Source organism: Hoplias malabaricus, chromosome 9 (genome assembly GCF_029633855.1).
Source record: "Hoplias malabaricus isolate fHopMal1 chromosome 9, fHopMal1.hap1, whole genome shotgun sequence".
NCBI classification, from domain to species: domain Eukaryota; kingdom Metazoa; phylum Chordata; class Actinopteri; order Characiformes; family Erythrinidae; genus Hoplias; species Hoplias malabaricus.
The window spans coordinates 22,488,452-22,515,432 of record NC_089808.1 but is presented as its reverse complement, the minus strand read 5'-3'; the positions used below and the strand labels follow the sequence as shown (position 1 = coordinate 22,515,432).

General features: G+C 42.3%; 1 protein-coding gene across 1 annotated transcript; it reads right to left on the bottom strand.

The window, feature by feature from the left end:
- Positions 1 to 4,622: 4,622 nt before the first annotated feature.
- brinp3b (bone morphogenetic protein/retinoic acid inducible neural-specific 3b) lies at positions 4,623 to 22,046 on the bottom strand. The gene is given in 8 exon segments (XM_066681062.1): positions 4,623 to 6,398; positions 6,983 to 7,205; positions 7,585 to 7,821; positions 8,116 to 8,221; positions 13,484 to 13,677; positions 15,923 to 16,113; positions 21,035 to 21,216; positions 21,218 to 22,046. Coding segments are annotated over 8 exon segments (2,286 nt in total). The 5' UTR covers positions 21,254 to 22,046; the 3' UTR covers positions 4,623 to 5,281.
- Between the last annotated feature and the right edge of the window lie 4,935 nt (positions 22,047 to 26,981).

Here is a 26,981-nt window from a genome sequence, read left to right as displayed (position 1 = left end):
GAGAGGGTTGTAAGAGTGAGGACAACAGGGCTCGCTCCAAAATGAAAACCAGACGTAAAATGAACAGAGTAGTTTATGGTCATACTTCCTTCAGTCGGTTCTAAAGCAGTGTTATTAATCAAAAGCAGCCGTGTGAAACACCTCAGAGACCAAACAAGTTTTGAAGGATATTTTAGCAACTGGATAACACAGAATTTTAATTGAATAACCATGGCCTATATTGATTTTCACTCAAAATTATACATGATGACTTTTTACCCATTACTCTTGACCAATAACTGATCATTTGTCTGTGACTGACTTTACCCGTCTCTATGGTCCACTTAATAAGATCAATAAAGCCACCTATTCACGCAGAGTACGTTTTTATTTACGATTTTGTCTCAGTGCTCTGAAATCACGAGACGACGCTGGACGAGGAAGAATAAATTGATTTATTGAGTAGGAACAATGATGAATTTATCATTTTACTGTGAACCCCAAAACTAAACGCCACACTGAATCTGCCCCCAGTCTCCAGAGCAACACGGGAGTTCAGCAGTGTTTTCCGAAGTTCAGTGGGACAGTTCTGCTTCTTGATGTTGCTTCTCTCATTAAAAGGGATATTTTCTTTACCCTCCACATTTTAGTTCTCAGCGTGTTGGTTATTTTTTAAGTTTTTGTGTTGTGTTATGAACAAGATGAGCTGTTCAGCTGCCATCTTCCTGCTTTGGTCTGTAACCATGACAACGGTGCTCTGATTGGTCAGCCTGATTTTTAATGCATCCAATGTTCTATGCATGTTCTATGTAAAGGACATTTAATATACGGAAGTGGGGTTTCAGTCGTGATTGTCCTGAATATAACAATGACCTCCACAGAGCATTCTGACACCTCTGTCCATTATGGTTTAAAAGGAACTGTACATTTCTGTGTAAAAACAAAGGAGACAATGGCGCAAATTCAGACGTCCAACAAAAGATGTTACGAGCCAAAAACTCCTTTCCCTTTCGACACAACACTGAAAACGTTTCTGAATCTCTTCTCCTTGGACGGCATTTTTCAAAAGGACAGTTAACCGTAATTTACATGTGGATGAAAAGGCAAAATGCATATCTTAAGGAACACTAGGTAGTATGTTTAACTCACTGTAATGTCTCACTGACCTGAAAACAGAGCCTCTATTATTGCTGCTCTGGGCGCAACTGCACTTTGTAATTTATGAAAGAGGGTAGGAAACCACTCCCACCTCTCTCCCACTTCCCCTTGATTTCAGGATTGTGCTGTAAACATTACACATTATACAGGGGGAGCCCACGAGCAAATATACAAAATATTACATAGTGTTGCTTTGAAAAATACCCGTGTACATGTGGACAAGCCCTAAGTGGAGCGGTAGATGAGGAATGTTAGCGACTAAAATAGAGGGTAAATATTAAATTCCAAAAAGTATGCAGTGTTTTGGGAATAAATAATTGGAACAAAGCTATTTAAGTTTTAAATCACAGGTCTTTTGAAGGCTGAGCAGAATACTCTGAAGCTACGTTTTAAAGAACCTTCTCATGTCTAAAGGTGAAAGACTGAACTTAAAAGGCTTCCGCTTGATTTGCCTGTGGTGGTTCGGCTTCTTCTTTTGAACGCGGCAATAGTGCACTTCACCCAGCGTCGATTTCATTTCAAGGACTCCAGGTCCTTCAGCGTCGCCTGTGTGTGTTTGTGTGTCTTTTCTCTGAAGTTTCCCCGTGCAGCTGATTAAGACGGCAAGCGCATAGGCAAGGAAGCTTGCGAGACACCACAGGTCCCCATCGTGTGCTAGTGTGTATTTTTACACACCTCCGCTGCGTTGGCTGTGATGCTTGGCAGGCCATCATCGAGACGTCTGTAAATAGCTTAGTTTTGCGAAGCAGCAACAGCCTCAGTCAGGCCCCCACAGTGAAAAAATAAAACAGAAATATACTCTTCTTTTATTTCCTCCCTTTGTCCCTCCCTCCCTCGCTTCACATCACACTGTCATTGATCGCGCAGGCTTTTAGAGCCTTGCCTCTCCACGTTTCATTAACGAAAGCCTATACCTATGGCACCCTGGGCGCCAGCTGAAACAGCAGCAAGCACGAGAAACAGTAATAAAAAAGATTTGGACTTTTTTTTCTTTTCCTTTTCTCCAAGTGCAGCTTAGTGAGAAAGGGAGGAAAACACACAGTGAAAATATCCAACATTCACAGGACGCCGTTTTTGATATCAGCCACGTTTGCTGTTTCTGTCGTTTTCCGCCACCTTTTGTTGTGCTGGAGATCTGACGTCGCCTGGATCCGCTTTTGAAATTTCAGATGTGCACGCGATAGTGAAACAGCATGAGCCAATAAGCCACACCGGAGTCTAAAACAAATCTACGAGGGTCAAGGCAATGCCTCACAGTATGGATTCATCTTATCAGGTGTTTGACAGCTTTGGAAAAGGCGGATAGAATAAAAAAGAAAAACTGAAAGCAGTTTTCTCCCAGCAGCTTAGGTCTGCCGTGAGCCAAAAAAGCTCCTCCAATAAGCACTCCCCATGGATGCTGTAATATTGTCCATTTCCTATGCAAAATAGCTGCTCACACCACAGGCACAGATTTACTCAAAGCTTTGATAGCCCAGCTAATAAACTGATCTGAAAGTCATATTCAGAGGATTCAAATGAGATAAAGGGACAGAGTGGCACACACTCGCTGATATTAAAGATGTTTAGACCTTACGCAATGTTATCTGGGTTATATTAACATTGACGTCCGTTGCCAAATATTGACTGGATTAAGTTTCCAGATCATTAGCGTGCATACATTTGTGATGTGAGCTGCTCATTAGCATTCGGTGTGGTGGGCTGCTTTCAGGTTTGCCTTTAATCTTTAAGCTTTAATTATCATTAAGGCTCGAGCTTTTTACAATAAATTCGGTCATTATTTTTGTGCAGAGACACGCTGCAGCGAATACTGAGCGTCCCTCCGCGATATTCACTGTGGCACTGATGCAGTTATTAGCACCAGTGGTGATCGCAGAGCTGGGTTCTTTGGGGATGTTAGAACTGTCAGTTTAGCAGTCCACTTAATCACTCAGTAACTCCTACGCTTTATCTGTAGATGTCTCTGACGACAGAGGACTTTGGAACAGCTTTTCTTTAGATTTTAGGATGATATTTGTATGTTAAAAGGGATGTATAACAAAAAAAAAGTGCTCGTGCACATTATTTTGGGGATCAGGAGCCCACCAACCTGCACATGGCGAAACAAGACCACCCTATTCGTTTTTTGAGGTCCACTTAAGTCTATAAACATAGGACAAAATGAGCCATTCTGATTTTGTGCTGCATCTTACGTCAAGTACAGACACTTCCGAATTGTCCCGCCCCCTTGCTTGAGCATCTCCAATCACAGCACTGGACCCATGTTTAAGAGAGATTAGAGGGAACAAAACAAACATAAGAGAAATGAGAGCACTGAGTATACACTTAGAAAACGAGTGCAGAGAAGAAAAACAGAGTGGAAATGGCAAAAACCAAAGCTTTTGCTGCTCACTCAGGGTCAGGGTGAACAGACAATGCTGCTGTGGGGCTTGATCCTTGTGGTATTTTGACCACAGAAGGTTACAGATGTTTCATTAACACCCCAGAACTGTGTTCACTCGTGAAGGAGTAGAAAATGTCTCCTTTAAATAAGCAGCCACAATCAAGAGGTTAACGCAATTAAGATGTCTTTCAAATTCTGTATATCCTAACAATCCTGTGTATCCCAATGATGAGCAACCACTGTACAACTGTAGACCAGGTTCCCTCTGCTGCAGATTTATCTCTGGAGCTGCACTAAAGCCACCGAAGCACAGAAAGAGTACATAATCTTTAAACTGAGTGGAACACCAAGGGGAAAGCACCTCAGATAATAGACTCGGATAGGGCGCCTGGCTTTGATGCTTCACTGTGTTTCTGGCTCCTGCACTCATCCATCATGCAGGGAAAGAATGACGGAGGGAGAGGAATACTGAAGGAGGTCAGTCTGGCTCTGATTGGAAGTGCTACAGCTCAGATCTACAGAGGAATGGAAGCAACTGATCATGTGTCACAGTGCAGTGGTAGAACGTGCTTAAGAACCGTTTGTTCTAAAATGAAGATGATGTAGGATTTTTAAAAAAGAATATTGGAAAACGAAATATCAAAAAATAAATAATAAATAAACGAAATATCACCAGCAGTTTAGCGAGAGAAATATATTTATACCTTGTAAAGGAGACATACACTACCCTGTTTCCAAACCCTCCTGCACAAACCCTCTGTGACCTGCTTTGATGAAAATACCACAAGGGCCAAACACCACAGCAGATTTTTCCCCTGTCTAAACAGCATATGTTCCTTTAAATGATAATGAGCCACTCGCGGTTCTCCTTGACCTGAGCACACAGCAGTGATGAGCAGAGGCTCTGGGTTTTTTTTAGCGGTTTTCACTCAGTTCTCTTTCTTCTCTGTACTCGTCTTCTCATGGCTCTAATTGTGCTCCATTTAACCATGTTATTGTGCTCTCTTATAAACAAAGGTCCAGCGATGTGACTGGAGAGACAAGGGGGCGGGACAACTGAAGTGCCTCCACTCTATGTAAAATGCAACAGAATGGCTTGAATTATCCCATGATTTCTGACTTAAGCAACCCACAAAAAGCTGACTGGTTTGTTTTATTTCACAGTATGTAGGTTGGTAGAAACTCCACATCGTAAAATACACATGCTAATGCATTCAGAAAGAGATTTCTTTTTCACTTGTCCTCTGCAACATTATAAGAGGGCACTTGAAAGGGATAAATATAAGACTTATCACTGATTCAACACTTACACTGAAGATTACTGCGGCCTATAATATAATCCTATAAAACTTCCACATTCCCAGTTAAGGATATATTTCTAGTTGTATATTGTGGACTAAACACAAAGGAGGGTAAATGCTCAATTTGGAGCCTGCCCAACTCGATATCCAGCCTTGAAAACATTCTAAGAAACATGTTTTCATTTAAATAGCTGTTTCAGCCCATTTTATTTCATTCCAACTCGACAAGGTCGATGAAACTGCTAAAACTTTTCGCTTTTCATCTGAACTACTGTTTGATTTTCAAAGACATCAAATATATAGCGCGCCTATGAACAGTAAAGCAGTTTATATCAAACACCAGCAACAATGGGCCCTGCCATAAAAACACACTTCAGACTCTGAGTGAAATGGAATTTTTTTCCCCTTCAGTATAATGAAACATCAACAGCGAAAATAAATTGGATCAGATCGTCGCTTATTAACTACAAAGTTTGGTTGCTTCGTACTCCATATAGTATGGCTGCCTGGCACTAAAAGCCTGCAGCGCTGCCAGAATTCGTAGTACCTCCGAGCTGGAGAGTTTGAGTCGATGTCGGAGTAAGCAAGAGAACAGATCCAGTGGCAGTGGTCCTGGAGGAGAGAGTCGATTGACTCTGTATCGGATCTCCACAAGCTGCAGCAGGGCAGAGTCCTGAGATCCCTGAGTGTATGGATAGTCCAGCTGAAGGATCAAGTCCTGAATGGCTTCTGGGTCAAAGTGTATGCTGTAGCCAAACAGCTGTATGCTGTTGACCTTCATGTAGCCAAAATTCTGTGAGGAATCCGAGACCTCCATTGGCTCGAAATAGGCAGTTTCATTCCCCTGAGAGAAGTCAGTCCGAACCCGGCTCCTCAGGTAGAAGTGAACCGTCTCGAAAAAGCTCTTCCATCGGTTTCCTAATGTCAAAGTCCAGTTGTAGCAGTCCAGAGGAATGTCTAGCTTTGTCTTTTCCCAGTCTGGGTACTTGTTTTGGTTGATGGGCATGGTCCAGCTCTCGGAGTGACTCCCACCGAAAGGGTTGACGTAGACGGACAGCGCAGGCTCCAGCGTGGAGTTCTTGGTCAGGCAGATTTGCACTGAGACCCCCAACAACATGTGCACACGGCTGGATTTGAATTTGTTGCTCTTTAGAGTAAGGAGCATCCTCTTTCTCCACGAAGGGTCAAACCAGGTGTTGAGACGCACATCGCTGCTGACAAAGGTGGCACGCGTGACCACACGCCCATCACGCCTCTGCAGCAAGTATCGTAACTCCAGGTCTTGCAGGTCTGTCTCAAAGCCCAAGTAATGGTCCGTGGGGTCAGGTACGGCATGCCTGCACATGCCGTGGCTCAGTGTGAAGCCAGGGTTGCAGCTGGAGCAGCGTGTTCGATTCTCAGCTGAGCAGGAGGCACAGCGAGGTCCATCACCTACCACACAGGGAATCATGCCCTGGCACAAAGGGTATTCGTACGGACACAGGCAGCTTCGGGTCTCCTCCAAGTAAAAGCCCAAGCGCTTGCTCTCCCCACAGTACAAGATGGAGAGGACGTGCTGCAACCAGAAACCAACAGACCTGGAAGGCATAAATTAAACAATCAATAAAATAGCAATGTGGGGATACAACAGAACAACAGAGAGAAGCAAAATAAAGCAGTGGCTGTGAAAAACACATAATTATGTGTGATGCATGGGTGCAAATTGGAGTAAGAACTGTAATGGAGTCACTAAATGTAACAAATGACTGGGATATAACAACAATAGACAGGAAATCAACAATTTGCATATTGTACTAGTGATAATGGCTTTCAAACTTTATTACATGATAGCAAAACCAGCTTTTAAAAGCATACATGGCAGGAAAAGAGCCTACTAATGCCTGCTAATAGCTTTAAAGGTTGCAGTGGGTGGTAGTATAACACATTGAACACATAGAAACCATAGAACCATACTGCACTAATGATTTTAGCAGAAACATTTTACCACAAATTCATCAAATTTCAACCTTCTCCAGACAAAGAATCTAATTTGCTGGCTAGCTTGCTCATTTGATATGAGGACCATTCTCTAATGTCGCATTATTACCTGGAAAAGTAGCACAATAACAAATGTATAACATCGGCGTGCTGAGGTCAATGAGAGTTTATAAACAGTAGTTACCTTGCCCTCTGAGGGACTACTCTGGGCTGGGTGCGACACCTCCTGCTGAGGCTAAAAAGCCTGTTGGCGCTTTGCCGGGCTTTGCTGAGGAGGAGGCTGGTGCGGCTCTCCAGCTGCCTGTAGCGCTGTAGCAGGGCTGCGTCTGCTCTCCACATGTGCTGAATGGCAGAGGAGTTGAGTGCAGAGTGTATCGGCAGCCTGCCCACAAATGCCTGGAACTCATCTGCTCACGGGGACAAATAAATCAATTAACATGAACAGGCAAGACTTGAAATCCAATTACTGCTCAAAAAATGAATGAGAACTAGCCAAGGGGTATGGTTAATCAATTGGCTTCACAAATTGTGAATGTCATCTAGACAAACTGAAAAACGGGCTGTAAAGTGCCTTCTCATTATACAAAGTATCATTTACACTGACTGCTATGTCAGCACCAAACAAAACACTACTGTACATTGCTTCTGGAGCAATGCCTCATGCTAAGCTTTGTGGTAGCCTAGTGTTCTTGTAATTGCAAGAAAGAGTTGTTTCACACAACAGAAATAAGCTTGTCCAAAGTAGACGCTCTCAAAAACAAGACCTCTGTGTCAAGTCTCCGTCACCTGATTCCTCAAACTCCTGGTTGGCTCGCCTCCAGGCCTCCCTGGTCTGTTCCAGGTAGCTTTCCTGGGCACGAATGTCAGCCTGGGGGCAGTTGCAATGTGGATACACCTTGCTGCACTTGCACCAGCAGTCATTGTCCCTGCACACGAACTGACCCTCAGCGTTGCAGCCAATATAGCCCAGGGCAGCCTGGACAAATCGGCCCCTCAGATACTTCGGCAGAACTGCTTGGATCCCTGGGAAATTAAACCAGAACCTAAATGCATAGATAGCACAGGCAGATCACATGCTTGTGATATTCTGATAAGTCTTCAAGGTCAAATTCTGGTCATTCATCAAATCATTTAGATGGCAGATCAAAGTAAGTGCTATCAGAGTAGGTGCAGCATACCAGTCTCTGGGTAATTACACAATATTGGCGGTTATGTTTTGATCAGGGTATTTCTAGGGCATTGTAGACCGTCATGACATTTGTTAGCCACAGATCTGAGATCAAATGGAAGTGTTAGATATTTCATATTTGTATCTACCTTGTAACTGAACCTTGTTCTCAGGACTGTGAACCAACACGGAGCTCACAGAGTCCAGGTTGTCATAGTTACTGCAGCCAAGAGGGCCAGTCCTGGTCTCAGTTACCTGCAGAAAGGATATGATATCATGAATTCAGACTGAAATATGACTGCAAAGGCATCTAAAACCTCATACGAGGACATCGCTACTCATTGCTTAATGACACAAAAACATGTAGATGAACACTTCAAATGGTTTTCTATTAAAGTGTAGTTATTTTCAGCATGGAGCAGCACATCTTGTCTAATAGGACATACAATGAAAACAGATCTTTAATCTCGTAATGAAAATTAATTATAAGTAGCTATGCATTCAAGGATTTTGTAGAACTGCCACATCGCTACACTTTTATATTTACACGGCTTTCCAACGGAGGCAAATTCTAAAGCTGTGTGATATAATGAGAATACATTACTGGGATTGTACAATGACCTTCCAGATTACACCACTGATCCGTTTTTGTGGGGTAATTGAATATTCCCCTTTCTAAACATGGCCTAGAGTCAGTGATAATGTCGAGAATTAGCGCATGATTGGCTGGCTATTCAGAGCTGGGAAGTGGAGGGGAATGTGTAGTGATCAAATTAATTAGTCTATTGGCACTTCTTTAATTAAAAGTCCTTGCATTGCTGCACAGATCCTTGAGTTTCCGGTCCCAGCACTTGCACTATAGTAAAAAGTCCAGCAGGGCAGAATTATGCAAAGTTTGACATCAGTTAGACACACATTAAAAGAAGAACTCAAGGACAAGGAGAAGCACAAAATGTGTTTGTGTAGGAGAGAAAGCGAGAGGGAGAAACAACTTCATTACACCCACAGCAGGCTCTCGTGTTGCTGTTAATGCTGCTAGAAAGAGACTCATTAAAGCCACAAACACTTCCGCAGGGTTCAGACCCGCTCGCATCTCACACGGCACAGGAGTGCCGGCCAAGGCCAAAGTCCTTGAAGCCTACTTTACAAAGAAACCCTTTTGTTTTACTCAGCGGGCGAATGGATGTTAAAAAAAAGGAGAAAAGAAAACTCTCCATATTAAATATTTTATTCTACGGATCATTGTGCAAAGCTAGAGCTTGGCTTTCGTTCTTAGCTTTGTTACGGCTGAATAAAAATGACACCTGTAGGCTGACTCATAGAATGTTTTTTTGATTTCATAAAGCAAGCATATTCACTTAAAAAAATGTTTGGGTTACTTTTCAGGCTCCACTTCAATAGGACTCAAACTTTCTTCAGGTTCAGGTTCATACTGTGCTTCGCTCCAGCTCCCAAAACACCTGAGTCAGTTAATTATGGACTGCAGAGCTTGACAGAATGGGCCAGATGTCTTGGGAGCCGGAACAGAAATCCTTGGAGGACTTGGTTAAAGACTGCTTTCACAAGCAAAAATTAACCACTGCCAAAACATCAGAGCCCCAAACAAACATGTTTGTTTACTATGAAAACAAGAAACCCACTCTGACTCTAAATTGGATTCCTTTGGCCTGGCTAGTGATACCCTGTAGTCACATTCATTCTGAGAGTCTCTTAGCAGCTTGCCAATTATAAAGTTTGAGTGGAAGCGCCAAACAGCTGCCATCCTTATACCTTGCCCTCTAATGCCTGGCCTACAGCAGTTTAAAAATCCTAACCAACGAGAGCACTCATTCCTTCACAGGGCGACACACATCCTCACATTCACACCTACGGACACTTTTGAGTCGCCAATCCCACCTACTAACGTATGTTTTTGGACAGTGGGAGGATCAACACAATCACCAGCATCACCATTCCACTCTGAGAATATTTAATGAATTTAAAAGACATAAACATAACGCTGGAAGAAAGTCTGATATTTTAAGGACATCTAATTAATCTGGAGAATACAGACAGGAAGGGGAGATATATGACAAATGTGAAATATACTGATTAGATTTTAGGGTCCAGTTGTGTGGAGAAAATAAAAACAGATTTCAGTGATTAATGTGGATATGCTACACATAAATGAACTCTTATTTACAATTCCTATTACAATAAAAACAATACTTGAATACATTAAAAATTAGCTAATAAAATTCATTAGAGATATTCATTCATTATCTGTAACCGCTTATCCAGTTCAGGGTTGCGTTGGGTCCAGAGCCTACCTGGAATCATTGGGCGCAAGGCGGGAATACACCCTGGAGGGGGCCCCAGTTCTTCACAGGGCAACAGACACTTTGGAGTCACCAATCCACCTACCAATGTGTGTTTTTGGACTGTGGGAGGAAACCGGAGCACCCGGAGGAAACCCACGCGGACACAGGGAGAACACACCAACTCCTCACAGACAGTCACCCGGAGCGGGAATCGAACCCACAACCTCCAGGCCCCTGGAGCTGTGTGACTGTGACACTGCCACCGTGCCACCCTCATTAGAGATATGATAAATCTAAATTAAAACGAGAGAGGACAATAAGAGATGCTGGGAGAAAGTGGAATTTAATGAAGGACACCTCCGCTCTGATACAGGAGGTGGTGCGGGACGTTTAAAATAGATAAACATTACAGAATAGAGGGTTGTTTTCAAATCATAGTTTTAATTAAACAAGAGGTCTTTTTTTGGCACAGAAGTAAATAGTGTTATCTCCTAGAGAGATGTGTACATTCAAAACCCAGAGAAGCTTCTCGACTGCTTCTCTACAATGTTTACAATGCAGTGTTTTGAGTGTGATGGATACTCAGGTGGAAACTACCATGATATACTGATAAAATAAAACTGAGCATCTTGTAATTAAGAAGTTAAATTAATGAAGCAGTCGCTGAAATACTCTCCTTTCAGACTATACTTACATTTCATGAAGATTTGTCTTTGACTATTTTAAAGAGGACATTAAACCCATTTCTCCAACAGTGAATACAGTTCAGATGTCTTAATGAAACGTCTGTGGTCAAAATGCCACAAAGACCAAACACAATAGCCGCAAATCCCCCCACCTGTATAAACATGCCTGTTTAGAATTGCTGATTTCAGCTCCTACTCCTTTCACTGAGAAATAGCTGCTTGCTGTTGAACCCGACCACGAGCGCAGAGCAGTGGTGAGCAAAACCTCTGGTTTTTAGCTGTTTTCTCTCAGTTCTCTTTCAACTCAGTGCTTTTATTTCTCCACGCTCATTGTGTTCGTTTTGCTTTGTTTAACCTTAGTCTTTGTTCTCACAAATATGAGTCCAGAACTGTAATTGGAGAGACGAGATGGTGGAACAATTCTGAAATGCCTGCAATGCCATCTGGGTAGGATGCAGTACAAAATCTGAACAATTCTTTTTATTCCATTTTTTCAGACTTAAGCAGCCTACGAAAATCTGACTGTGTTCTTTAATTTCACAGTGTGTGAGATAGTGGGCTCCAGATCCCCAGATTAGCATGCACATGCACTGAAAAAGTGATCTTTTCATATGTCCCCTTTAACCTTCTGATCAATGTTCTTGAGTTGTTGAGTAATCTCATGGGTTTTAACGCGCCACTGCTGTTCAGAATGTCATTCCCTTGATCTGCCAGCTAAGACAGAAATTATCATATCAGAAGCTCTCTGACCTAAATCAAATAAGGCCCATTCTTCTCTCCATGGACGTGTGACGTGTGACTGCTCAAGTCTGGTACATTTGTAACACTGAACCTATTCGTAGTAAATCATGCTGTCCAAACTGTTCTAACTGTCCAGACCCGCAACTTGATCAGCCCACTGTTACCAGTACCATCTGTGTCTCTAATGAAGACCCAACGAAATGAATGAGGCTCCCAACCCAGGGGCTCCTGCATCTTAATTAAACCCCCCTCATTTCTCTCCTCTGCTGCTCTCCTACTCCCCAGTCACCTGTTCATCCATAAACATAACACTGAAGGATCGCCTGCCTATTGCCACATTTAGCATTCCTTCAAAACAACTCATATTCTGCTCCTGTTTTATGGGGGCAACACTTTGCTCACGGTAGATATGGCTAATAATGGGTGGAATTACTTGTTGAGGAGAGGAATATAAAGAGATGAGCCAGGCTCATCCATCATGGTGATACATGCTTCAGCAGGAGCAGCTACAGATGCTTTGTCCTCATTAACAGCAGCTTAGTTCAAAACCTCTTGGTGGTGGAAGAAGCAAATACCACAGCACTCTTGCCACTGACATCCACCTAAAGAATTTCACCTGGCTAACAGTATTAAAGACATACGAGGAAAACATATGCTTAAGTCAGAAAACCTGGGACCTACGAGACATTCTGCTTTTCGTCCAGTTCTGACATAAACTACAAAGACTGTGCAATTGCCCCGTCTCTCGTCTGAGTCTCCAAACACTGCACTGGACCTGCGTTTATGTAAGCTCACAAATTAAGGGTTACCTCATGTAAAACTGACCCAACATTAGTAGAGAAACAGCAATATTGAAAGCAGAGAAAAAAGAGAACAGAGCAAAAAAGGTGTCAACAAGATTTTGTGTGCAGCTGGTTTGACACTGCTGCATGCTCAGGGGTGAGTTGTGTGTGGCTCAATCTCAATTAAAGGAACAGACACTGAAACTGGTCATTCTGAACAGGGATGCTTGGGCAGGGGGAGAACGCAGCTTTAGTGTTTGATCCTTGTGGTATTTTGTCCAAAGCAGGTCACAGGCAGAGAAATGGGTTATAAAACATTCTTTTTAAAACCATTGCTTCTGTGTTAATATGCATTTTTTGAAATGCAGTTTATTCATTTTCAGTGTACTCCTCTTGTGTGAAAGCTACAGTCTTACAAATGATATGCTTTCAGAGAACTCAGTTTTGTAGGTTGCCTTATTGCCACATACAGCTATACTTCATACCAAACCGAACCATTCATCTTTTTTATTGCTAATCTTTCAGAACACAAAACGCAACCAAAGTTTCCCAACATGACAAGTGATGTTGGATGTGGAGCTTGACAAAATGTCTACTGCTACCGGCAGCTTCACTTGACACATTCATTAATCAGCTATACTTCTTAATGCAAACTTTCCATATCCAGCCTAGGTTGAATTATTCAATATAAAAGATGGGAAGCACAGAAAAAGCAGTGAAATATATGCACATATTTACTCTCAAAATAGGAGGATATTGAAATTTCAGCAGCATAGGATCACTGAAGTATAGAAAGTTGTTCTTATTTCTTAAGGCAGTGTAGCTACAGAGATCTACTGAGGACTGTTCATAATTATGCATAGGTGGCGTTTTAAGGCATCTCACCTTAAAATATCATTCACTGCATGCATACAAAGCAGCACTATGTTTCTGGAGTTAGAGAATGTATCACACACTCAGGCAAAAATCCACCTGAAGTTACTGCCTCTGCCCATTTTACGACTTTACCTTAATAGCTGCGGAGGCGATCTGGAGGTGGTGAAGCTTCCGCAGCGTACTGTCTCTGTCGATGAAGTAGGAGGCAGCGAGCTGATGGAGGGCCTCTAGGGTCAGCGATGAGGTGGTGCCATTGGAAACTCCTGCGCTGGTCTGGCCCCTGCTTAGCTTCCTCTTGTCCACAAAAATGGTCAAGGACTCCTCCCCTGCCCAAGAGCGAGAGAAGAACCATAAGCCCACGCAGAGCTAACCAATCAGCTCTTAATCAGCAGCAGCCTGAACTATCTATATTCTTGCACAGCAGGAATCCACAGAGCCCTACAGCCTGCTTCGGACCTCAATAGGATCATCTCTCATTTTACGGATGATACAGACAGGGGAAGCATCATTCATCTCTAAATGGGTGAGGGAGAACCAAAGCCGATTGACTCCGCTGGAGCGTTTATTAGGGGGGAAAATGCCTTTCAGAGAAAAATGGGTGCAGTCAAGTGGTCTATGGTGTTCTATGGTGAGTTAAGTAGAGCTCTAAATGTTCTCCCTGCGTAGTCTGAATAAGGGCAGAGAAGGTGCACTTAGTGACGGAGATATTGATCATGGGATCATCTTGGTGAATATTGTAATTACTCTCAGAGGGGAAAACCTCTGTTGTCTTCTGACTCCTTCTACAATTTGAAAGCTAGGAAAGCCACAAGGCCATGGTCTCATACTGGCAGGCGGGGGCAAATTATGTAGGTACCAAGTTCTCTTTTGTTTATCAAGGACCTAACACACCAGCAGCAATCTCTAGCGTCTGTTGATTTTGAACTCCATCTTGATTGCTTTACAGAATAATTAGTGTACATTTCTTACACACAAACTTTTTATGGACACTATAAAGCTACTGCACTGATGCACCTTGTAGCCCACATTCTATGTGTTTTTCACCAGAAGTGGCCACTTCCTGTATACTCCCTATACTTCTGATAGATGGACACTGCAAACTTTGAAGATAATTAAATAAACAATTAAATCAACATACCAGATGCTGACAGCTAACTATTCTAAATTGTCCTTTTTTCTCATTGTTCATTTGAGTGAACAATGGCACACTTGGCATACAATGAGACCCAATATCAGCTGTTTGTGCTTTAACAATTTTGTCAATGAAAACTAGGTATCAGTACAGACCAGAATAACCCAACCCCACCAACTCCCTTCCCCTCACTGATTTCTGAATTCACTTAATATTTATTTATTCATTCCTTCATATTCTGACTGCTTCGTCCCAATCAGGGACAAGATGAGTCTAAAGCCTACCCAGAATTGTTGGCCCAAGGCAAGAATACACTCTGCCTGAGCACCAGTCCATCATAGGGCTTCAGACACGCCTTATTTAGTCTCACAGGACTACTTGGAGCAAACCCACACAGACACAGGGAGAACATACCACACTCCTCACAGGCCTGAGGCAGGGATTGAACCCTGAACCTTGGAGGTGTGTGAGTGACACTACTTGCAGCAACCCAACAATTCATTTTTCTGTCACGACTGGAGGGGAACCAAGGCATGGATACTAGGAGTCAGATGTAAGTGTGACTATGTTGGGTTTTAAACCAAAGGCAAACATGAACTTAGACCCAAACACTAAGGACATAGGGAGAATCTAAAGTGGAAGTAGAGGGAGAAACACCTAAGGACACAGAGAGGAACAGAATACAGAGAGGAACAGAACATAACTGAATCAAAGGAATTGAACTATAAACTAACAAAGATGGAGACTAGAAAAAACAGACAAACCACCACCATAAACAACATTAATGATAACACAAACACCATAAAAGGATTATCAAAAGACACATCATTAAATATACATTACAAGAAACATCGAAATACAAACATCAAGAGACACAGGGAGCACAAATATTAATTGCAGCAACAATAAATAAATAAATGACTGCAAATACTATTAGAACAGAACTGGGCTTATAAACACTGATTAACACAAAACACCTGAAAAGATCACATGAGAGTATGGTCACATTAAGGGAAGGGGTGTGGCTAGAGTACTCACATGAGGAAGACTCTGAGACGGTATGTGAGAAACAAGCACAAAGTGCACATTGACGCAAAACAGAGTAAACACTAAGAGAAAAATCTAAAGAGAAACAAGACAGAAGCAAATACAGAACTGATAACAAGATGGTATGGAAGGGTAGGGCTGAAAAATGGCAATTTCATTCACATTAATTAAAAGAAAAGATGTGTAATGTTTAAAAAAGTGGGAGCATGATGTCCACAGATCAGATAAATACTCTGGTAATAAACTTGTAACAAATAATTAAATCCCAAATTAGATGCTTAACATTGGTATAAAATATGTTAAATCCTGATGACATTCACTTAGGATATTTCTAATTAGAGAAATGAAAGACAGTGAGGAATTTGTCACAAAACCTCCTCAAATTTTCTTACCTCCCAGCGTGGCTGAAACCAAGTAGTGTGTGCCGTACTTCTTTATGATGCTGTCCGTTATCTTCTGCAAGCTTGGTCGTCTTCCCAGCTGCCTGATATTGTGGATGAATTCTGGGTCAAAGGGGACGGAGACGCCACTGTCCTCGTGCCTTTCCACGGCAAGGCTGTTCACCTTCCATCGTCCAAACTCCCTGCAGAGCGCACAGCCTTTTAACAATGAAGGGCAATGTGGCACAAAAGCAGGGCATGACAGTAATCAGCACATCCCACCTGGTCTACCCACTAAAAAAAGACCACGTGTTTCACCACCTCCACTGTCTCTGCTCAGACTGGCTCCCCTCCATCACCACCCCCACCTCCTTATGTTTGCACTGGTTCTGCTCCAAACCTCTCCACTACACTTGGCAAATACAGACCTAGGCAGTAGGTGGTATTTCATTGTGCTGGGAATTGAAGACCTCAGCAGGGACTCAGGTGTTTGATCCTTCCACACACACTGCAGAATTTCAGTCTGTTCAGACCACCCTTGGCCTCTCTTCAGGACCTTGGCTTCCTACTGTGGCATAAAGTGTGTTAAAATGTAATACAGTCAGTAGGGGGGCAGCGCTGCCTATTGCCAAGTGATCTGGTTTAAAACATTTCTCATTTTAGAAACTACTTTAGCAGTGGATACTTGGCTTTGGTGTTATTCTTTTTTTATTCTTTTGAATACATGACCGGTAGAATCACAAATATCTACATTAAATAGCAAATATCTTTAACATTCTACATGGCTCCAAACTAAATTAGACTCTGATGGAATTTACCAATAGTGATGCTAATGCCTCCACCATGTTAGTTAAGGTGACATCTGAGCAGTTTTCTATAGCCTGTTATGATGGCTGGGTTATTAAAATATAGTTTCACTGCTAATGCTGACAACAGAAATGATGACAAAACAAAACAAAAAAAAAGTTTTGTGACTTGAGGGTGTTTCTGAAAAGAATGTGATGTTCTTCAAGAATGTTCTTAGTTTCTACAACAGGTTCTTTCTACACTGAGAATAACTCCTTGGAAAACAACATTCAAAAGCATAGACCAGACAAGACCTCAACAGTCTGCATGTATCTCAATAACAAACCCCCAGGACAGTGCTGACGATAAACATCTGCAATCATTCGCCAATGCAAATGTCTACCCCTGGGGGACACTATAACAGCTGTCTGCATAGATAAACTTCACATGAATGATTGCTCTCACTGTCACCTACAAAGACACACAATGTGAGAATATTAATGCAAACTATTCTATATTTCGTGAGGCATTTATATTTTTACCTTTGCTTAAAAAGCACTCAAACACAACGCTGAACAAAGAAAGCAAAGCTTTTTTTCATCTTACTACATCTGAAGCAAGTCTGACAGCATTTGCTACTAGCCTCAGGCCCAGGGCTTGAACACACGCAAAACAAAGCATTTAATCTCAACTTCACTAGAAACATTCAGGAAAAATATGCAATATGTAAATATCTCCTACATGAAGAGCCTCTATGGATGTAATATTCTTTTGAAAATATCATGTCATCTCTCATCTTATCCATTTGATCCATTTCTGGGTCTCAGTGGCAACAGGGTGAACAATTCCGGACACCTCTGGCCTCTGCAACGCTCTCTACCTTCTCCTAAGGGACTAGGCATCTACACTGGGGGCTCCTCTCAGCTGGTCATGTCTAGCATCCGTCCAGCAGGAGTTTCTCATGCCTGAACCACATCGACTAGATTGTTTCAACACAAAGAAGCAGTGGCTCTATTCTGAGTTGCTCCCAGATTTCAGAGCTCCTCAGACAACCATAGAGAGCAAGCCCAGCAACCTGCGGGTGAAAACTCACTTCAGTTGATTCAAGGTTGGTAGGATGAGGGTGGGGATGTAGATCGACTGGTAAATAGAGAGATTTGCTTTATTTCTCAGCTCACTTTTCATCACTACAGTCCAGGAACAGCAAACCAAATCCATGGTCACTCACACAATCCCTCCTCCCCTCACTTGTGCAAAAGTCCCTGAGAAGATAAACCTTCAATTTTTTTTAGCATTAAAAGCATTACCCAAGTTTAGGGGTTAGGTACTTTATGTTGCTTTGTCTATTTCCTAAATAATTTTTAATACAAAACATTAAGGTTCTAAAGCAGAGGGAATTGTTGGTTGTTGGTGATTATTAAAAAGGCATGTTTAATAATCACATCAATTTCATCCACAATAACTAACACACGTGTTTAAGGTGCATATTTCTGATTAAACCTATGATATTTCTCAGCCACTAGGGATTTTGCTTTGTATTTGAGCTGTAGATAGACTACAGCATACAAATAAACTTAGGGGTCAAGCCTTAAATCAATTGACCCCACAGTAGAATATGCAAATTAGTTTTTAATCCTCTCAAGTTCATTTCTTTTAGTAATTCAATGTAGTCTGAGGCTTTAAACCCCCCCCCCCCCTCAGAGATTAGAAAGTATGTTCCAAACTTGCTCACCTCAGTCCACAAAAACCTCTGGGCTGAGGGGAGCCTGGAGAATCACTCATATGAAGAAATGATATCCTGGCAGGGAACAATCATTGATGGCATGAAGGGTGTCATTACCGCCAATCACACCAGACAGAGTGGCTCAAAGTGGGTGTGGAGAGGTCTGATGAGCACTACAGCAGTGAGCTAACCAGTGATCACCATAGAGAGGCCAGAGGGGTAAAAGGGCCCTTGGCTCCAGAACTGCCCAAGAGCCACCCATGAGGTCCTGCAGGCGTCATGTAATCAAAAGCCAAAAGGCAATGTGTAATCAGGAGCGGAGAGCAGAGGAGCAAATGAAGACGATGTCAAGTGGAAACTGAAGCCAATGCTCTAATCAGAGGTGGATCTGTTACAAGGGAGGGTGGTATAGGCCTTTTATTACTGTCCATATTTTTTTTTGCCTTGCTATATGGAAAAAGTGCCAAAACTTTTGAAGCTTCTGCCATAAGCAATTCTCCTTTATGGATCATCAAAACATACAAAAAAAACAAGAATACAAAATGTGGGTCCCCCTTTTGAGTCTTGGTCCTGCTCAATGTTTCATGAGAGAACATGGTTTCCTCACGAAGCATTCTTCCTCACGTTTTAAGGGAATTTTACCCGTCACAGTTTTCTCAGCTGTGCTTAATTTGGAATGCTACCCTAAAGAGGATGATATTAAACCAATTTGAACATGAATATGTTGACTTGACATTCCTTAAGAGTGACAGACCCAACAGCAAAGCCCTATTTCTATTTCTGGCAATACAGTACCATCAGAGACTGTCCATTCATGTTCTGTAATTGCTTGATCCAGTCCAGGACTTTGGTGGGTCCATATCCCACCTAAGGCTGTGCCATATCGCAAAACATTTTCAAATGATAAAAAAGTAAATATTGTGATTATCATTATATTCTGACTTTAAGCATTTAAGCAAGGGAAAAAAATTATATATAGTATTTTAAATAAGAAATAAAACATTATTAATTGAATCTAATTAATAATAATATATAATTTATCTTGTTGCAATAGTGTTTTCTGGAAATAAATATAAATATTTTCCAGTGTTTTTCATATCGCCAACAATACTGTTATCACCAAAATACCCTGAAATATCATGATATTATTTTACAGCCATATCACCCAGCGCTAATCCCACACAGAATCATTGAGCACAAGGCAATACACCCTGGACACGTTGCCATTCTGCAACAGGGCATCACACACTCACATTTTGAACATCCAATCCACTTAGCAACCTGTGGTTTTGAACTGTGGGAGGAGAACGTAGCACCCAGAGTAAACCCACATAGAGACAGGGAGAACACAAACAGTGATCTGAAGTGAGGCCTGAACGCACATACCCAGAACTCTCGTGTTTTATAACAAAGTCACTAATTGTAGCACTACCCTGCCAAAGACAGTGTCCTGTTTATTCCATTATCAAACAAACAACTATTAAGTACTAGTTATTAATTTTCAGGCAATATTTCTGATGAAATGAGATGTAAGACTGCATAAGAATGAAGAATGTCAAAGGAAATAAGTTTTCAGAGTTGGTGTTAAATATGATAAAAACCCATAGAAGATGTTTGACTCCAAACAACACTGCAAGACTGTAGACCAACAAAACCCTCTGAATCATGCTCCGGTATCACTTCAGATCTGAAACAAATCCACAACAGTTTGTGACCATCTTTCCACCATCAGAGGAACACTTAGCATCGTGCGTCTAAATGGATGCAGAGCTGTCTAAATGGAAATGGATAAAAGAACATTTGAAATTTTAAAATTATTTTCTCAGAACAACAAACTGGCCTCCCCAGAGCCCTGACCTCAATATCGCTGAATATAACTGGGATTTTTCTGATCACGAGAAGCTAACAAATCAAGCTTCTTCTGAATGTGAATGTTGTGGAGAAACATCTCAGAAATGTTCTCTGACGCTCTGAAAGAAAGGGTCCTGTAAAGAATGGAACATGTGATGAAGGATTTACAAACTGAACACTGAAAAATGCAATTTATGTTTTTTAAACTTTCTGGTGTTTCTTCTCATGTTTTCCATTTTGTTTTCCCTGTTTTCAGAAATACCCCTGAGCCTATGTGGCTGTATTTATCACAGTAGCTTTATGGCTTCTCATGCATTGCCACCTGAGGGCTGGAGGGTTACTCACACGAAATAATGAGTGTTCTTAAAGAGTGATTTGGACTGGAAATCAAATTTGTTTGGCATTGATGGATGATACTGAGCTTCTTGAGAGAGCTGTTAAATATTGCTATTTTTGTATTTATTTTAATATAAATACCTCAACAAAATGGAACTGAAGGTAGGTTGGTGCCTACCTTATTTTCTATTACTTTTAAAGGGGTCTACTAGTCACTAATGGTATTTTGGGATTCCCTGAGAAAATGTAAAGAATCCTTATGATTTCAAATGGACCCTAGATGCATTTGGTAGCTTTCTGTCAGGGTTTGAGAATGTCCTACAGGAAACTAGTGGTCACTAATGATGTCCATGAAAGCAATTCCCATTAGGAAGTAAAACTTCTGCACAGTACTGTAACATCACCAGAAACCAGGTTAGTCCGTTCACCTGTAAATCTTGTATCTGGTGGTGTATCCGTGCTGGTGGCGCTCGGAGAACTCCTCGAAATCTCTGGCGCGGTGAAAGGGCCCTTTGTCGACGAGAAGCCAGCCGGGCTCCGCCGCCACAACAGCCGCCAGCAGCGAGATCACAGCCGCGGCGGCGCCCCGCCACCGGGACATGGGTTCGGACGAGGGGCTCAGGACCCGCGGCGCTCCCCTGCGGCATCCTGCGGACGAGTAGCCTTCATCCTCCCCCGAGTCAGCTCCGGATGTTTTACAGAGAGGAGCGTCCACAACTCTCTGGGAGAGAAGACGAGAGTCCGGAGAGAGTCTCCACTTAGAGAACGTGCGCGTCCATCCCGCTGAATTAATATCAGTCTGTCACAGCAATGTTATTGAACCTTAATATTATTCAGTGTCTGGCGCAGAGTTAACGTACAGTAAATTAATGTTTTGAATGAAGTTAAAACAAAACGACGTCGAATTAACGTGCACCGAGTTGAAGTTCCTTAACACTGTAAAATACAAATGTAACGTCTAGTTAAATTTCTTTAGTACATGACGTCTTAACGTAGTCTGTTAATACAAGTAATCGATTTACCGTTAATTGGCAATAGAAACGAGTTATGCCGTTAACCCGCTTTATAACGCTTAATACCAATTTAAGATTTTTCAGTACACTTTTATCCACAAAATGAAACGTTTATAGCTTGTATAACTTCGCTTAATTGGGCACGGATTATATCCCGACTTTGCTGTCCTTTCCTGGCCGTTAAAAGCCTCCCAAAACTGTTTTCGTTTCGGGGAGAAACACGGTCGTTACCCCAGCTTCGATCCCTTCTCTCCCCAAAAAACACATACAAACTTCGCCAAATCCTCTCAAATACGGTTTGAAGGAATCCAAGCGACTGCAGAGAAGCCCTGGGGCAGAAGAAAAGCTCGAACAAAAGCCTTAAAACCGCTGACAGCAATAATAAAATCCCTTAAATACTCTGTTTTTCGTGAAATTTATTTTTCAGCCCGCACCGGAGGTACTTCGCTTTTCACTCTGTCAATGAAGCTCAAGCTGATTTTTGTCCAAGCGCTTTCGCGGGCAACCGTCTGATGCGAAGCCCCACCCTCCTGCACAGTGATTGGCTAATGTTGCGCACTGATGCGTTATAATTGGCTAATAGCTCATTTTTGACTGGTCGTCGTCCAATCGTTGCCAGGATTGGTGGGGTTTGTTTGAAAACGGGTGGGGTTTAAAAAGCACCTTAATAAGAGCAATGTTATATATCAGCCATAACATTAAGACCACCTCCGTGTTCTACACACATTGTCCATTTGATAAGCAGGAGCATATTGTAGCGCTACAATCACTCACTAGAGTCCTGTTACTCTGCATACTTTATGAGCCTTCTTTCACCATGTTCTTCAACGTTCATGACCTCCACAGAGCAGGTATGATTTGGGTGATGAATCATGCTCAGTGCTGCAGTAACACTGATGTGGTGGTGGTGTGTTATTGTGCGTTGTGCAGGTAAGAGTGGATCAGACACAGCAACGCTGATGAACATTTTAAAACCTTCAGTGTCCTAGATAGTACAAAAATATCCAGCCAGCTGTGTCCTGTGACTACAGTGATGCAGAGCTCCAGGCTTTATACTCCTCTAGGAGATGTATGGTATTAAGCATGTTAACTTTTTGTTCATGTGTAGCTGCTCCAGACCATGCTATTTCATTTCATGCTTTTCTGTGGAGATACATACACCTATAGGCTCGATCAAATTGAGTCAGTATCCATGCACACACACTGGTCATGAGGATGTGCTCTATTAACACATAGAGACCTGCTCGTTCCTGGGGTAAAAGAGTCACTCAGTCGAATAGAATTCCATTTGCATTTGCAGCAGCGAGGAAAAGTCAGTCATCAAGAGCTGCACATCAAATATTTGCTTTCTGTGTATTTGTCATTATTTTTTTAAGAAGTGAAGCAAGGGAGAGAGAGAGAGAGAGAGAGAGAGAGAAAGAGAGAGAGAGAGAGGGAGAGAGATAGAGACAGAGAGAGAGAGAAAGAAAGAGAGAGAGAGAGAGGGAGAGAGAGAGAGAGAGAGAGAGAGAGAGAGAGGGAGAGAGATAGAGACAGAGAGAGAGAGAAAGAAAGAGAGAGAGAGAGAGGGAGAGAGAGAGAGAGAGAGAGAGAGAGAAAGAGAGAGAGAAAGAGAAAGAGAGAGAGAGGGAGAGAGATAAACAGAAAGAGAGGGAGAGAGAGAAAGAGAGAGAGGGAGAGAGATAGACAGAAAGAGAGGGAGAGAGACAGAAAGAGAGAGAGGGAGAGAGATAGACAGAAAGAGAGGGAGAGAGAGAGAACGAGAGAGAGGGAGAGAGATAGACAGAAAGAGAGGGAGAGAGAAAAAAAAGAAAGAGGGAGAGAGAGGCAGAAAGAGAGAGAGACAGAAAGAGAGAGAGAGAGAAAGAGAGAGGGAGAAAGAGAGAGAGAGAAAGAGAGAGAGGGAGAGAGAGGGAGAGAGAAAGAGAGAGAGAAAGAGAGGGAGAGAGAGAGAGAGAAAGAGAGGGAGAGAGAGAGAGAAAGAGAGAGAGAGAGAGAGGAACAGACAAAAATAGTGAAGGAAAAAACAGAGAGAGAGAGAGAGAAAGAGAAAGAGAGAGAAAAAGCAAAGCAGTCCCTCAGGGCTAAAACCTGTTATAGTCTCTAGTGTTGTGGCTCTTTGTTGTCTGTGTACGCAGTAATTGAAATGTTCCTAAACCTCCAGCCTCCTTCGCTCTCGCTCTCTCTCCATCTTTTCACTTCTTCCTACTCTCTCGATTCACTCTGACTCTGCCTGTGCCGCTCTTTCTGCTTCTCTTTGTTGCCCCCTGATGCTTTCCCTCCCTCACACTGACACAGCTGCTTATTTCTGTTTGTGGAGCATTTCCCTGACCATGAGTCAAAGAGTCCATTCAGGAGCAGAGTTTGATGTGGATTCTGCAGGACAGTACTAAGTAACCAAAACAAGGTTAAAGAGGTCATGAAGTAGTGAGAAAATGGACTAGCACAGGTAATAGATTAGCACACAAAGTTTGTTGTGGTGATTGGAGGCATTAATTTCTCATCCAAAATCACAACAATGGGAAGTCTGGTCATGGAAAAAACAAGTCCTGGCCTCTTGCCAACCAGTCTGACCCTACTGGGTGACCTGCTAAGCTCCAGCAGACCAGCTACCAGAAAAACTAGCATACTGTGGCAGACTCTGAGATGGGTATTATAATAAAGCAAACCTTTATTATGTGCCCTAGAAAGGGCACAAATGCAGAAAGGTTCAAGTGAAGAAGCTGTATAAGGGCTTCTGTGTAGCAAGATTCAGGGGCACCACACACCAGCAGACAACCTTTTTCCTGAGATGCCCAAACAACAACATATTTCACTACAAACAAATAAACACAATAAAACTCCCACACACACAACAAATAACAACAAAAAAAACAAAAGCAATGCTGAGGGGGAGACTGTGGCACACTTTCCCGCCGAGGTCCCCACTCCTCGTGGTTTTTTCAGAGGCGTCCATATTTTTGATTTGAGAACTGTAAACATCAGCAGGACCTTGAATGCCAATCTAAAACCCATGAATGGAGTTTCATTACGGAAGACATTCACAGTCCTAGGACTTTGGGTGATGGAACATTCATGCTGCTGGAGTTTTTAAATATCTGTAAAATGTCACTGCTGGACGATGAACAGCAGTGTCCTAAGACTCAAGGTAGGAGTGGATCCAAAGAGAGGAAGAAAGAGTTTGAAAAGGAAATTATCACTTCCCCTCCTCCATCTGTTTATAATTGTAGCAGAGCGTAATGTGCAGAAACAGGGAGTGTCAGCGCCGCTGGGCACCTCTTGTCTTCTATTTTTTCATTTCCAAACTTGCATGTACATATCCTCCAGATATATCTGCCCATACGTATGGTGTGCAGTTTTGTGAGCTACTCAAAACCGAGGGTTTTCTTTGTGCGTCTCTCTAAAGAGGATCCATGCCGAGTTGATGGTCAGGCCTTTGAGGCTGATATTGAATTCATGTTCAAAGTCACGGCTCGTGGAGTGCTGCTGAATCACTAGAAAGAAAAAGTGCGTTCTGCTTATTGCGCACAATTACACTCAGCTCAGCCCCTTACCTGTCTCTGGGCATTCTTTAGCCTTACACTTCAAACACATACCTGTGAAATGGCTGTTTATTTACAGTACTGACACTGCAGCTCACAGCTACAAAAACAGGCTAATATTGCATACACTGTTACCCCTCATTCACCGTTTGACAATAGTCAGGATTGCAGTGTGTGTGTGTTATACTTGTAAGAGTGGATCAGACACAGCAGTTGCTACTGGAGTTTGTGTAAACCCTCAGTGTCACTGCTGAACTGAGAATAGTACACAATCCAAAAATATTCAGCTGACAGCTTCCTGCATCCACTGATGAAAGACTAGGGTATGACCAACACAGTGTGCAGCGACAAGTTAGCTGTACTGTCTCTGACATTACATCTACAAGGTGGACCAACAAGGTAGGTATGTCTGAAATAGTGGACATTGTGTAGACATATCATTTTTATTCATTGAACACATGAATAAAAGAGCTCAGTAGGGGTATCCACAGATTGTATAATACCCATGGAAATACAGGGGTTAGACAATGAAACTGAAAAACCTGTCATTTTACTGTGGGAGGCTGCATGGCTAAATTGGACCAGCCTGGTGGCCAAACTTAATTAATTGCACCAGTAAGACCATGTGCACCCAATGGTTCAAACATTGCATCCTGAAGGCAGTACCGTGTATCAGGATGACAGTGCACTAATACACATAAGACTGGTGAAAGATTGGTTTGATGAACATGAAAGTGAAGTTGAACAGCTCCCATGGCCTGCACAGTCACCAGATCTAAATATTATTGAGCCACTTTGGGGTGTTTTGGAGGAGCAAGTCAGGAACTGTTTTCCTCTACCAGCATCACGTAGTGACCTGGTCACTATCCTGCAAGAAGAATGGCTTAAAATCCCTCTGACCACTGTCACGTGGTGGTACATAGGGGAGGCCAAAGAGCAATGAATAGGGAGGAGGTAATCGCAGGAAACTTAATTAACACAAAAAGGGAACTAGACAAAGACTACTAAACTCAATATGCACGACTAATTCAACTCATAGAACAAAAACAATACAAAGATCTTGAAACAAAAACAAAGAACACTAAACAAGGCTAGACACTAAACACAAAGGGACTAATACTAAACAAGACTAAAAACAGAAACTAAACAAGAACAAAACAGAACAGGCTAAACACTTAACAGAGACGATGAACACAAAACAGGCTAAACTATAAACAACAAGGCTAAACACAAAGGCTAGGACATTAAACACAAGGGCTAAACACTAAATACTGGGCTAAACAGTAAACAAGAACAGATCTAAAGGGGCAAGACATTAAAACATAAGATAAACATTAAACAAGGCCAAACAAGAAGGCTAAACAGCAGAACACAAAAACTTAGCATCTTACACACAGCCATGAACCACAAACATACATGCAATCACAATGTCCCACAACCAGGAAACACTGACATGAACTATAAAAAGACTACGCAAACAAGAAACACCTGGGACAGATAACGAGGGGGCAGGAACACAAAGGAGCCACAAGAGGGAGGAGCAAAGGCGGAGACAAATGAAACAGACAGCAGGAACACACTAGACCGGGCTATACATGATACTGTGCAGGACTTGTATATGTCATTCCCAAGACGAATTGACGGTGTATTGGCCGCAAAAGGAGGCCCTACACCATACTAATAAATTATTGTGCTCTAAAATGACAGGTGTTTCATTGTCCAACCCCTGTACCTCTCTGGCTAATACTTAGCACTAAGCACGATGGCCTCAGGCCCATGTGCAGCTGCTTCACTGCAGCCCAGTTCATTCCATGCTTGTC